Genomic DNA, 14,399 nt, shown 5'->3' with positions numbered 1-14,399 from the left:
TAAAAAATATAAAATATACAAAAATGCAAAACAAGTCTCCTACTGTGAAGAACATATCGAATGAAGTCAGGTGTGAAATTTAAACTTATATATATATTTCTATTTACCCTCACAGAATCAAAGTCTATTATCGGTTTGACCGGGTCTTTTCTAATCACTCTCAGAGACAAAGCTGTCAGACGTCAGCAGCAGTGAGTAAACAAACCTGTCTCTTGCGAAACACCTCTCTGAGCTAAAGGCCGAAGTGAACGCATTCCTGAAATACCTCTGTTGATGTGTTTTATTATTCAACTGGGTTCAAATATCCCAAAAAACTTTGTGACATTGATATGAAAAGAGGTTTTTTTAATCATTTAATCAAAATGCAAACATGGAAACAACAGGAAATAAATATTACAGCAAAAAGGAGAAAACAATGATGACAAGATTAATAAATATTAAAACAACACACAAAAAGATTTTATTTTGGCAGCAGGGAAGATGATGGTTGCCATGGCTTGTTATGTAGTTACCAGGGCAACTGGGCGATGCTGTCACAAGTCGGTGAGGCAGACGCTGGAGGACGTCTCAACGTGGACACAACCTCGGCATCCCGAGCCGGACTGGTCGCCTCGCAGATCAATCACATGACTCCGAGTCCTCTCAGACTCCGTCGTCTGGAGACGAGCGACGCTGAGCAGCGAGTCCCACAGGAGACCTCTGCCCCACAACTGCACACAACAGATTCAGATGAGGATCGTTAGAACGTGTTCTATTATCAGTGTGTGTGCATGTGTGTGTGTGTGTGAATACCTCAATGGAGATGTGTGTGTCGGGGTGTCTCCTGTAGAAGATGGTTCGGAGGTTGAATTCAGGGTTTCCCTCCGCCTTGAACACCTGCGTCCTGATGGTGTCGTTCTCACATCTCACGACGGCATAAACATCTGGAGCTGTGAGCGTAAACAGTGTAGGAAGTTGTGAGGACGAAACAAGAGGACACGTCTCTCTGCGGCCACAAACTTGTTAGACTTGTATAGTGTTTTGTAAAGTCCCACTGACTTTGACCTTTGCCCACGAAATTCTAATTATCTGTGAGTTTAAGTGAATGCTTTCACCAAATTTGAAACGTGTTTCTGCAGGTGTTCCTGAGACCCAGAGTTCAAAAAACATAAATGTGCTTTGTGACGCCTCAGCGAGTTTGACCTTTGACCACCACGTTCCAAACGGCTCATTCTTGACAAAACCGAAGATATTCGCTCAAGATGTTTTTGAAATACTGTGGTGACAAGAATGTGGACAGACAAACAAGCCGAAAACCAAAATGCCCCTGCCACTGACATAAAAACATTCTTTTCTTTTCTTTTCTGCCCTGTTTTCATTTGTACACCTGTCAGTATGCAGGAGATGTGTCCCGAGTCACCTTTCTCTTTCGGAGGACTGAGTCCTGATGCCCTGCGGAGATGGACGGTGGTCACCACCGTAGGTTGAGGTAGGAAACACTGGAACAAAGAGGGAGGCGACAAATCCTCCCTCAATTCCCTGCATGAAGAAGAAGGGTTGAAAAAGAACAGAGGGAAGCTGAAGATCTGGCAGGAAATAAAAGATACCAAAACGTGTTCATTCATTGTCTTTGGCACCTTGACAACGGTTGCCACGCCCCATTGAACCGAACAAAGAAGAAGAATGTGTTGATAAAAATATAAACCGATTACATTTGTCGACATGAATGAACTTTTCTTTACCTTTTACTTTTTGTATATACGTGATATGAAAGCAACTTCAAATCTACATAAGTTCTATTAATAAGTACTTTATAATTTAACGACATAAGAGTACATAGTCCTGTGAAAATTGTAGATGGCATTTTACGTTTGTAGCTTCAGAGATGTTGGATAAAATCCTCTAAACCACAGGAAGTAAGTTGGATTTCTCGTAGTAGCAACATTGGTTTGTGTGGATCGTACATTAACCCTCCCTGCACACTTTAGTACAGTGTTTGTGCTATTTTTGTATAATATCAAGACAAGGAGGGTGTATACAGCAGCCAGCCACTAGGGGGTGATCAAAATGTTTTGGCTTCATTTTCTTCACACCTGAGTCTGACGTGGGAATGGGAGAAGAGTCGTAGCAGGAAGCATCCGGTTGCGCCCGGCAGGAAGGTGGTTGGCAGCACGACGTAGCGGCCTGTAGCTAGCGTTGCCCTCAGCGTTACGCTACGGGAGTCCATGTAGATGGAGCTGGCTGCCTGCTCCACCACACACTGCACCCGGCTGCAGCGGTTCACCTCCACCTGGAGACGACACCATTCACTGAATTTTTGCAGAATTTGAGAAACAAGCAAGTTCTGGTCCACAAGTCATCGCTCACCTTCAACACCTCAAAGCCGATTGGCAGGTTTTCTCCTCCTCCATCTTTCCTGCGTACCCTCCTGTCCTCCTGCTGCAGACAGATCAGCACCTCCTCCTCTTTGGCTCTGACCTCAAACATAAACTGTCGAGGAAGAAAAAGCCAGGTTCATTTCTTATGTTTTTCTGCTCTGATTCAAACACTTCCACTTCTACCTGTGGATTGTGCAGGAACGTCTCTCTATGGTTGATGCACCCTCCACACCGACTCCTTTTATCCACTTGTGCTGTCCAACCTCCATCCCCCTCTCCCCCATCGTCATCCTCCATCACTTTTTTCACAGCCCTATCCTGCCTTCCTCTTCTCCGTCCCCCATGCTGGCTCTCCCCAAGCCGGGCCTCCTTCCTGTTCCCGCGCTTCTCGGGCCCTCTAGGTTTCATGTTATTCTTCCCTGGGGTCAACTCGTAGCTGGTGTGGGAGATGGTACATGGAGGTGACCCGGGGGTGTTAGGAGCTGGGGCCCACTCCCCGTAGCAGCGGACCTCTCTCCAATGAGAGCTCGGCCACAGCAGAGCTCTCTCAACCAGCCGGCACACCACCACGTCTGTGAAGTAGTGACAGAAATCCTGGAAATCCATCCTGAGTGAGAGGAAACCGACACAAGTTGAAGCAAAAATATGTACGATGAACGCAAATAAATTAGTAGAAATAATAAAAACAAAAGTACCAGAACTCCCCAACGTCTCGAACTACGAGGCCCATCTTCTCCCTCTCTGCGCGACTCATCTGCTGCCACTGCTGTGACCTGCAGGGGGCGTGCAATACCGGTAAAGTCAAAGGCAGCTGGACAAAAAAAAGCAAAGCTGTAATGTACAACACGATGGAAACGACATATGAAAAATACAAGCTGTGTTCCAACTTCTGAAAATCTTTATGGCTCCGCTTTGGCCATTTCAAGAGTTTCTCAGAGCTTCATAATGAAAATGGCAGATGTCCCCTTGTAAAACATTTCCATGGCTATTGTAAAATGTCACATATTGTCCAAAGAAGTTGCAGTGGCGTTGTAAAATGTTATTAAAAATGTCTGACAACGTTAAATGCCAGTAGAGATTTAATTCCCTGAGCTCCTGCAAAACGTGTAATGTACCCAGCAGCCTAACATGTGGGAGATGAGGTGCCTGCAGGGTTCACTGTGCCCTCACCTCTGACTCCAGGCACCCGTCCAGTGTGTGGTCCCCCACGGGTTCCTCATACGCACCATGAAGAGTCTGGACGTCCCGCCCATCTTCAGCTGCTTCTCTCCCAGCCTCACCTTCTTCACTGCTGTGATCCCGTAAGCGTGACCTCGCACCAGTCCGCAGTCCAACACCGACTCCACTGTCTCCCCCTCTGCTGGCTGAGAGATGTGACACATTTCAGCCCATCATCCAGTTTCTAAAGAGTCGTTCATTCTCAGGACAGAAGGCCGTACCCGTATGGAGCAGGTGATGAGGGCTTTGCGTTCGTGGGCTTTGGCTAACGTCTGGAAGAACGTCCTCCTCTGCAGGATGTGGGCCTCGCGATCCAGACTGAGGGGTTCTGAAACTCCCCCGGTGAAGTCGATCAGGGCCTCTGCAGTGTTTCCTCCCTCCAGGGCCTCATAGCAGCCGTTGAGCCTATGAAGGCAGCCAAGAGGGTGGCACAGTGACCCATTAAGTCTTGGTGTCTTATACCTCCAAAGGGGGTTGACTAACGCAATCATGATCATACTTATTGTGACAGTTATTTGAGGTGTTGCTTGGGAGTTTCTCCAATGTTAAATGACAGTGTCATTGTTTAAGGTGGTAAATAAAGAAATATCCGCATAACTGGGAGGTTTTTTGTTGATGGCACAAAGGAGCCCAACCAGCCTTTTTCACTGCCACTCACTTGGCGTAGGCCTTCTCCAACAGGGCGCTCCAAAACTCTCGCGGTGTAGCCGAGCGGCAGAAGAGCAGCACCCCGTCCCCGCTGACCGGCAGACGGTCATCCACGACCACGTCCATCCAACGTCCGAGGCGCCAGAACCGGAAATGGAAGATTCCCGCATATAAGTCGAGACGTTTGGGGTTCCACTCCTGCTCCACGTGGTCAGGGATGACCTGGGATATGGAGAGATGAGGGAAGGACGACAAGAAGGAACAAAGAAAGACGTAAAGGTATAAAGAAGAGGATAACAAGTGGCAAGGAAGGAAAAGAAGACTAATACTCAACCTTTTTCCACAGGGATGGCTCAGACGCCAGGCAGGAAATGGCAGCCACCATCCAGCAGTTACCCAGACTGCCTTGGTGCAGGTCACGAGTGCTGATGCCATCGACAAACAGTCGAGGGTCCTTACATATTTCCTGGATTGTGATGAAGAAAGATCAATATGTGGTTGTTTAGCTACTAAATACTACTAAACCTTCATTAATAGTCAAATATTATTTAATAGCAGATAATACATTTAAAATCAAAGACAAAAAATAGATTAATGCTTCATCCAAACAGAACAATAAAAGTTATAAATGTAAAAGCCATTCAGTAAAAGTAGATATGAGTGACATATGAAATATTGATCACTTCAGATGCATTAGCAAAGATGTGGAATTAGCCGTGTGATTAATGAGTGCAGCAGTTAGCGGCGTCTCAGTGTTTTATGAGTCCTGGGAGCTGATTCAGTGTCAGAGCTCTGCTGAGGAGACAGATCTTGTGTGTGGGGACCTGTTGATCTCAGTTTGGACAGAGTCAGGTAACCGCAGAACTGCTGCCGCACACACACACACACACACGCACACACACGATACGCTCCTGGTGGTCATAACCTCTTTCACTGTAACTCTAAACCAGCTCTACGATGATTTTAAGTTCATGTTGAGTGGAGATGAGCACATGGGGCCACCTAGATTGAGAACTGGACGGAGTTTGGTGTGAGTTTAATGTTTGTGTGTTTGTTGTGTTAGAGGCAACGGACGTCACACTATCATCCAACTCCCTGCTGATAAACGCTGACAAATACCAGAGTTAAGCATCAGGAACACAACACCACTGACACACAACACATTTCTGAATTTGTAGACAATGACCTAATTATCAATTAACTAAATCAACAACTTTTTGCCTTTTTGTTAATCCATCAATGTTTCTGCCTCCTGTGTGTCTCAACTTCTCGTTTTTTGATTCAGGAGCTGTTGTCATATACAGCTGGTGTCATGTTTCCAGTTTGCAGGACACAAGAAGCAGAACAAAAAGCAAATATGTGAATTTAATAAGGCAAGCTGCTGGCAGAATAAAACTCACAAAACTACAGGAAGCCAAAGGAACAAACCAGGAAACATCAGGGAGCAAAACCGAGGAAATCCAAGGATGTGAACCAACAAACTGACGGAGAGCAGAGAGAAAATTGTGATATTGACTTGACATTTTTAATTTCAGTGAAATTTGCAGTATATCTCAAAAGTGACACAAAAAACTTAGAAATTACTGTTTTTTCTGCATTTCCTCAAAACATGAAAAAAACTGTTCTGTTATAAAGTGATCATTTTCTTAACGTACACAACAAGTAGCCTGTTTATCTGCACTGGACAATAAATAATTTGACCTTGGGTTTATCTTCTCATTCCACTGTGTTTATTCTAGTGCATGACACCACCATTAAAGGCCATTTGGTTAAGTGTAGCCACAATAAACACTTATACACAGCTACACCCATCTAAACACTGCGCTAAAAACATCTGGACTAAAATATCTGCTGCCTTTCCTCAAGTCAAGTGCACACACACACACACACACACCCAAACACACCCAAACACACTATAGAGGTCCGTCAGCAGCCTGCTCCACTTGCTCCTGCAGAGCTAAGGTTTCACTCCCTGACGCCTGTCCTATAATAGAAGGTGCTTTAATTAAACTAATCTGATGGAAATGTAACATGCTGAGTGAGACCCTTTATTTAGATGTTTAAAATAACTCTGTAGTAGAGGCCTGAACTGCTGCGACTCTGGAAAATATTTCGCATTCATTTCTAATTTAATACGTGTCCTCCAATCCATTATCCCCCATCCTCCCATTTCTCCCTCCACGTCACACCGACTCACCTTCGGCCTCTTCCAGGTCAGTCCCAGCGGAGGCTCCCGTTTGTAGAACAGGGACTGGGCAGTGGCGGGGAAGAGGGGATCTTTAAAGAGCGCGCCCCGACGCAGGCAGTCACGCCTCAGCTTGTGAAAGCTCTGACCCTGGAAGTCACTCACTCGTTCGGGCATTCTCATTGAGCGGAGGAGGCCTGAGGAATGAAAGAAATGGAAATGTGACAGGTTTATGGAAAAAAATGAAAAATAACTGCAGGGGTTGAAATGTGAGAGAGTCGAGCTACCAAACCCCGACTTGTAGAGTCATATTACACTGACAGAACGTTTAGCAAACGTTTAAGAAGTCTATAAAAACACTGAGTGTTTTGGTTTCTTATCATTTCATTCATTAAATTGCCCCGTTGTTTTATGTTTTAAAAGATATTGACTACATGCATTTAAAGGCCTAAAGAGGTCTCTTACAATTCAGCAGGTAAACATGTTATTGTTAGAGAAAGTGCTGTGATAATGTTCAAGTTCTTTGTGTATTTTCCAAAGAATAAACCTGAAACTTGCATTTTTGCATACAAATCCAAAAAGTCCTGCAGCACAAAGTTTAATGCACATAAATCGAATCATATTTATTGCTTCCAAATAAATATATCAAATTTGAATGAAAAGGATCCCACTGTGCAACACAGAGAGATATGGAATTATATCTAACATTTTTATTTCTGAATACAAACCAAATGCACTCAGGTTTACAATTAATTTAATCTAATTTGTGCAATAATAATTTTCTGTCCATGCAATTTCAATATATAATATACGTGCAATGTTGTTACACTTAAAACATCACTGTATTTACTCAGTTAATCTGTGATGTGACACATTACCCACACTAATAAAGGATTATCTTATTTTGTCACTTCAGTGGAACTTGTCAATACAGTAATTTCCCGCCACTTCTACACAATTCCATACAAATCAAACACTGGATATCTGTGTTTGCAAAGTTTATCTGGGTTGTGTATTTCTGAGGAAGCGGGAAGTCCCGCAGAGTGTGGTTGTGTACGTGTGAGTATATCAGTGGATGTGTGTTACGGAGAGGGGATAGGGTGAGGACATCGGTAAGGTTTAGTCATCAGTGATATGAACTGCTGTGCACCCTTAGTCAGCGTGTGTGTGTGTGTGTGTGTGTGTGTGTGTGTGTGTGTGTGTGTGTGTCATGGGGCCTCGCTGTTCAGAGGACACACACACAGATGAAACCCTGCAGGTGCTTGGGCTGCAGATACCGAACACGTCAGCGTCATCGCTTAAAAGAGACGTTTGTCTTATATCACGTTCACACAGACACACACAAGCAGCAGGAAAACTTCTCACGTAAACATCGATTTCCAAACACATTATTTATCACTGCATAAGAAATTCATGACTTACATTATGAACTAAGAATTAACGCACGCCTCTGTGCAGTTTCAGTCTACATACATTATTCTTTCTAATTAGGTCACTGTGACCTTGACCTTTGACCATCAACCACCAAATTCTTGTCAGTTCATCCATGAGCAGAAAATTAACGTTTGTTGAAAATTTGAAGAAATTCCCTCGAGGCGTTTTTTAGATATCGACAGAGACATACAAAGAAAATTCACCATGTATATTATATTTTTTATTATATTATACTAGTTGATGCATTGCCATGACTTTAATGATTCAGAAACTACTTTAAATTACTGAACATAAAGCTGGGTGGTTGATTCCTGTGTATGTGGATCAATAAAGCCTGATGTTATTCTGTGCCATCTTATTAATTAATTTTTTTAGTGTCATTATTCTGTATCTGCACAGTATCTTTAGTCACTAAAATTATCAAATGAAAGCCGGCTTCACTGTTTGTGCAAGAAGAGAAGAGACATAAAAGTAGCTCATCAGATAAATTGATCATAGACGCTTTGCAAATTATGTTTCTTAATTTAACTTCAACTTAAATTGGAGGATTAGAAACTGAATATCCAAAAAGTGTTAAACAAACAACAAGTCAAAATGCAGCTGCTTTTATAAATCTAACCAAACACAGATTTTTGTAAGTGAAGAATAAGTTTTGTATGTTTCATTGAAAATATAGGCTTTATAATAATACAAGTTTTACTTAACATTAACTTTACTTAATTTTTAAGGATCGCTCATCTGAAAACATTATACCCTTGATACAGAGGTTGAGTGTGTGTGTGTGTGTGTGTGTGTGTGTGTGTGTGTGTGTGTGTGTGTTAAATGTGATCCAGTCCTCGACTAGTGTCAAGATGAATCTTTTGTTTACACTACTAATCATTATCATTCAATCATTACAAGCCCCTAGAGTTAATACAAATATTAGTAGTAAATACATTAATTGGATATTGACGGATACACAGTTATAAACCATTTCTCTTGGTGCAGGTCGAGTGTTTCACCTTTAGGTCAAGTTGTCCGCTTGCTTTTCCTGAGATGAGACTGATCCTTGATCCCCGGCTGTAAAGACCCAGGCTCATGTCCTCGGGTCGTTCAGGAAGTCCTTCAGGGAGTCCAATAGTTTGTTCTTTAGACACAACTATACATGCTGTGTTTGTGTGAAACCCCCCATCGTGTGTCCACTCATGTCCTCTCGATGTTCTTTGGCTCCGAGTCAGCTGTCAGAAACCAACGTCTCCTCCTCCTCCCTCTTCTTCTTCTTTCCTCTGAATCTGTCAGGAGCGCTCGATTCATTTCCACCAGGTTCTCATTTCCTCTTAGTGTTCAGGAACTGGATATAAAAAAAAGAATCGATGAAATGCAATTATATAAAAGTGCATTCATAACAACAGCTCCGTGATGCTGCTGGAGAAAAGAGCAGCTTGATGTGAGGAGTGCTGCAAGTTGCCTGACCCCAGCTCCTATATCTGTGTGTGTGTGTGTGCGTGTGTGTGTGTGTGTGTGTGTGTGTGTGTGTGTGTGCTGCTGTGTAACATTACCTCCCTCCACACAGACAATAGACAGACACCAGGTGACATAACTCACATCTGAAGCCATGGAAACCCTCACAGCACTACAACACAACACTTAGTGCACTTACTCTTCAGTTTCAGACGCTGTATCCTCTGACACCTGCTTGTGTGCACAGCACTCTGCTACTGGAGAACATCACCTAATGTGTTTTCCAGGAGTGTGTTGTTGCCCTCTTCTCCTCTGGTTGGTGACTGTGCACATTCTCCTCTCTCCTCGTGTTAACGTGGCCTCTGTGACTCCCCCTCCTCTCTTCTCTTTTCCTCCCTTATCTCTTCTCCTCTTCCCTCCTCTCTTCTCCTCTCCTTTCTTCTCCCGCACACACACAGACTCCTGGTGTATCTGTTGGTGTCGACTTTGTTGCCCCTGACACCCGAGAAACCAGCAGGCGAGCAGCGTCTATTTTAACCACTTCACCACCGAATATCAGGCTAATTATTCCCCATCGGTGGGTTACACGACCACCCTGAAACAGCTGCATTAATGATGAACTAGAAAGTGTTTGATTGCAATTGATAACATTAAATTTGATTGATGAATAAATAAATAATATTTTTTTTACATCAATGGACAAACGATTTACTACATAACAAGCAAATACAGGAACGCACTGCAAATTGCAAAATTAATAACATCAGGAAATGTTTCCAGGGGACCTAAAAATGTGATGAACCGAGCTGTAGCTCGATGCGCTGCGAAGTTCCATCACCACTGACGAGTAGACTTCAATTATGTCACATTTTCGTTTTTTAGAATTTTTGCACGTGTAGTGAGTTATGGCAGCACACGTGTCGTCAACTTGATTAAGTTGTTGTCTTAATTTGCAAGTTGTTTTTTCCTATTTGTATGTGCTTCTTAATTTGAGCTCTCTCGGCCACTGTAGGAAAAGTCCTCAAGAGGAAACAAAAACACACGAATGTGCACACACACACACACACACACACACACACACACACACACACACCCTTGTTCTTCATCAGCTTGGATTCTTCAATCATTCATAGATGTTCAATACAAACAAGTACAGTTTCAAAACACATTTGTCACATATTGTTATTTATAGAAAGCGGATTCAAACTCACCAGACTTTCCTCATCTTCTCCTGTGTGTTGGGCAAATGTGTTCATGATAATTATAACATATGAACCTATTAAACCATTTGGCGGATTTGTACATTTATATATATATATATATAATGTAACATTTAGAAATATATAAAGTCCATACGAATAATAATCTTTATAATATTTGAAATGCATCGACAAAACTATTCTAGAAAATACACCAGACTTGTAGAAAGTAAAATCAATTAAACATGTGAGATCTTTATTTACCTTTCGACAGACTTCTGAGTTCGACTTTTCCTCAATCGACTTTCTCTCCTGGGATCCGAACATCTGGCGTCGACCGCGCATGCGCAGTGAGAAATGTCGATGTGGCCGCTGCAGAGTTAAACTTCCAGTTCACTCGAGAGTTTTTAAAACAAACCGGCGCCATGAAACTTTTCATTCTCGCTTTACTTTGTGTCTACAGCTTCGTCACAGCGACCGAGGACGAGAGGCTGCCGAACAAATGCGAAGGTAAGAGGAGGAGGAGGAGGAGGAGGAGGAAGCTAGCTGCTGTGGTGCTAACTGTTTACAGATGGAGGTGTCCTGAGATCTGCCTGTGCAGGTTTTTAAGGTTGTGTTGTTCACGTGTGTTGTTCACGTGTGTGTCAGTGTGTAAGTTTCTGTCGGTGGAGCTGCAGGATGCTCTGCAGAAAACAGGCCGATCCAAAGAGGTGCTGGAGGTGGGAGAGGTGCTGGACACAGGCAAGAGGAGGAGGAAGATCAAATACAACACGTCGTGAGTCCAGGGTTTTCTTTCCAGTGTTTGTTTTCTTTAGTATCTGTTCACAAATCTATATATTTCAAAATCAAGCCCCTTAAAGATTTTCACAAAACTTCCTCAATGCACGACGAACAAAAATCCCCTGAAACTTTTTTTTCTTTACTAGTTTATTTGTTTTATTTCTGCTTTAAAATGGTGTCCTTTTCTTTTAAATGCCAATTTAATATGCTCTTATGTTACTTTTATTAATTTCTTTTAACGTTATTTATTTTATATATATATTTTTGTATTGCATGTACAGCACTTCGAAATGCAATTCTTATGAAAGTTGCTATACAAAAATAATTTATTATTTTGTAATATTGTATAGTTATTATACAGTATACAGTTATCATTAAAATAAATTATTATTATTTTTACTTTTTTAGTATTAATCTTTACTTAATTCTGTATCAACACGTTAGTTAGATATTTTTGAAATCATCTTCTATCTTTGATTTCAGGGAGACTCGTCTGACTGAGGCTGTCGACAACATATGTGAGCGCATCCTGCAGTACAACGTTCACGCAGAGAGGCCCGGCAGCCTCCGCTACGCCAAGGTGAAGTGTGAAGAAGACTTTTCTTTTGAATGGATTCAACATTGTGCCGTTGTTGTTTGTGTGGTGTTGGACAAAGTCTGAGTTCCACGACCAAGAACAAAAAGACATTTAAACTTGAATCTTTCCCACTTGTTTTTATCATCAGTTGTAAATTTGTGTCACAAACTGACAGCCAGATGTCTTGTGTGGCTGCAGGGTGCCAGTCAGACCATGACAACTCTGAAGAACCTGGTCCATAAAGGAGTTAGAGTGGAGCTGGGTCTGCCGTTCGAACTGTGGGACGAGCCTTCAGTGGAGGTGTCGGACATGAAAAAACAGGTAGAGTTCCGTTTGTCCTGTTGTCAGGTGGAGAAATAGAAATACAGGTTGTACTGATTCGGGTGAATGTGTGTGTTACGTGTTGTGCAGTGTGAGACGATGCTGGAGCAGTATGAGGACGTGGTGGAGGACTGGTACTTCCACCATCAGGACCACAGACTGGAGAACTTCCTCTGTGAGACACACGTCCTCAAGACATCAGAGCAAGGTAGGAGACACAGAGAGACTGGTTCCAGCTTCGCGATCCTGTGGATACGGAGATTGCTTTGTGGTCACTTCAGTTTGGAAACTCAGGAAAGTCTCATTCAGCAACTTAAGCTGCAAAGACGTAATTTCAAGTCTAAGGAATCAATCGGTCTCTGATTGGTCATTGGGAATTAGAGGGAATCGGAAACAGAGGTCCCTAATGACAGCGTTTATTAAAAGATATTCTGGAGTAAAAAGTGACTTGAATTTGTTGAAACCTCCTCACCACACTGTTTTCTCTCTCCCTCTCTCAGAATGTCTAAACGAGATGTGGAAAGGAGACGTGGGGAAAAAACAAGGGGCAGAGGAGGCGGAGAGCAACAGCGCCGAAGAGGAGGAAGCGAATGACAGAAAGGAAGAGGAGGGAAAGACACACGAGGAGCTGTGAGGAAAGAATTTTTCGAAAAGGGCAAATGCAGAAGACAACGCAAAACCTCAGCTTCAGATTTTGGCAGGAAATCTGCAAATCAACGGACGGAAACTGAAATTATGCGGAGAGACATGTTTTCAGATTTATTCCACAATCTTGTCATAGTTTACATTGAGAGTTACAACAGTGTGATATGATGCTTTATACAATTTATCACTAAAATCCTGTTATTTTAATGAACTGTTGCACCTTTTTTAAATCACTCAAATATTTGGATCATGGTTTGAAGCCCTGATCCTAAAACATATGTTACATCCCTCTTCATGCAAACTTTATATGGTACATAGGAACTTTTTTTAAAGATCTTTAAATGCAATATGTACAGTTTTTCATGTTGAATAAAATGCTTTTTATATTAATGTTGCATGTGTAGTTTTTAAACAATGACAGGCTTTAAAATAGCACCTTCCTAAGTTCTTAGTTGCTGGATGCTGCCACCTAGTGGTTGTTGTCGAGCTTCTCAACAACCTAGGATTGAATTCCATCTGGAAGGAGCTGCCAGTCTGGTGCAGTGTGAATTTAAAAAGTGCATTTAAACTGCAGCTCCAGATGTGTAGCTGATGATGTGTATATGTAGAAGAGCAAGAAAAATATATTTAAACAGCAACTTTAAAAACGAACCAAGTGTCAAGTATGAACAAGTATAAAAACTAAAAAGTAAAATTTCTAAAACTTGTAAAAGTGACCTCAATGTAGAGGCATCATCATCATCAGACTGTGACCTGAGATATCCCCTCTCATACCAGGCCATGAGTCCTGTGTGTTTTATGTCTACAGCAGTTCCTCCAATTAATTTTCCAAACTAAAACGACTTCCTCTGATCACATTTGGTGGCAGCGTAATTCTATCCAGTTCCTGTGTCCTGTTATTATAAAAATCCAAATTACTGATGAGGGCAGAAGTTGAATCTGATAAAACTTGATTGTGCTCTTCACAGATGTTTTACAGACTCTGAGCTGAAAGGCTCCGACTCTCGTTTCCTGCTCTGCCTCCACCGGCTCGAAGCTTTCCTCCTGCACCAGGAGCTCAGACACACTGTCAGAGCAGATCTATTACTATTACAACTTTTTATTTTATTCTCGGCCAAAAGAATTACCCGATCCACTCTGAGGGCCCAGGGAACGAGGCCTGTTCCTTCATGAGTGGGAGTTTTTAACATTTGTCTCACAGCTCCTATTTATTCCTCTTGTCTCTGGACTCTAATGAAAATAACTCCTCCAGCTCATTTGAAAATCAAATGTAATTATATATACATATTTGTTTTCTTTGGACAAAAGCTTTTACCAGTGATTGACACTGGCTCTTATTTACTCTGACTAAACCTTATTTATTTACTTGTACAGTTCTAGTTCTTTTTATATTTTACATCTGTTCATGTTCTATCATTTTATACTCATAGTTTCTGTCTCTTTAAGTGTAAGTGCTACTTAAATTGAGTTTATATAAATATTATATATATGTAGGTGAGTGGTGATGAGCGATGAAGCAAAATCCAGCCACAGGAGGGCGCTAAGGAGCACAACACAAAGCTGTTTGCTGAATATTTCTTACAAGCAATTTGAAA

At 42.1% G+C, this 14,399-nt stretch overlaps 2 protein-coding genes across 5 annotated transcripts; one reads left to right on the top strand and one right to left on the bottom strand.

The window, feature by feature from the left end:
* Positions 1-513: 513 nt before the first annotated feature.
* Positions 514-10,887, bottom strand: LOC109645368 (calpain-5). Of its 4 annotated transcripts, XM_069518862.1 has the most exons (14): positions 9,482-10,226; positions 8,844-9,172; positions 6,421-6,605; positions 4,558-4,689; positions 4,234-4,445; positions 3,797-3,980; positions 3,528-3,721; positions 3,053-3,130; positions 2,541-2,964; positions 2,347-2,469; positions 2,073-2,269; positions 1,400-1,518; positions 793-929; positions 514-710 (listed from the first exon to the last, which is right to left on the bottom strand). In XM_069518862.1, exons 3-14 carry the CDS (start codon positions 6,589-6,591, stop codon positions 534-536), a joined length of 2,148 nt encoding a protein of 715 aa, XP_069374963.1. In that variant the 5' UTR covers positions 6,592-6,605; positions 8,844-9,172; positions 9,482-10,226; the 3' UTR covers positions 514-533. The 4 variants fall into 4 exon arrangements, with proteins under 4 accessions (XP_069374963.1, XP_069374962.1, XP_069374961.1 ...); XM_069518861.1 differs by lacking the exons at positions 514-710; positions 9,482-10,226 and adding an exon at positions 10,746-10,887 and having other exon boundaries at positions 799-1,518; XM_069518860.1 differs by lacking the exon at positions 514-710 and having other exon boundaries at positions 799-1,518; positions 9,482-10,236.
* cnpy4 (canopy FGF signaling regulator 4) lies at positions 10,856-13,194 on the top strand. Its single transcript, XM_069518864.1, has 6 exons — positions 10,856-10,991; positions 11,130-11,256; positions 11,745-11,841; positions 12,037-12,159; positions 12,250-12,367; positions 12,660-13,194. Exons 1-6 carry the CDS (start codon positions 10,907-10,909, stop codon positions 12,791-12,793), a joined length of 684 nt encoding a protein of 227 aa, XP_069374965.1. The 5' UTR covers positions 10,856-10,906; the 3' UTR covers positions 12,794-13,194.
* Positions 13,195-14,399: the final 1,205 nt, after the last annotated feature.

This window comes from Paralichthys olivaceus, chromosome 22 (genome assembly GCF_024713975.1).
Source record: "Paralichthys olivaceus isolate ysfri-2021 chromosome 22, ASM2471397v2, whole genome shotgun sequence".
Taxonomy (NCBI): Eukaryota; Metazoa; Chordata; class Actinopteri; order Pleuronectiformes; family Paralichthyidae; genus Paralichthys; species Paralichthys olivaceus.
Note: the sequence above shows the minus strand (reverse complement) of the source record. Positions and strands in the feature narration are given on the sequence as shown.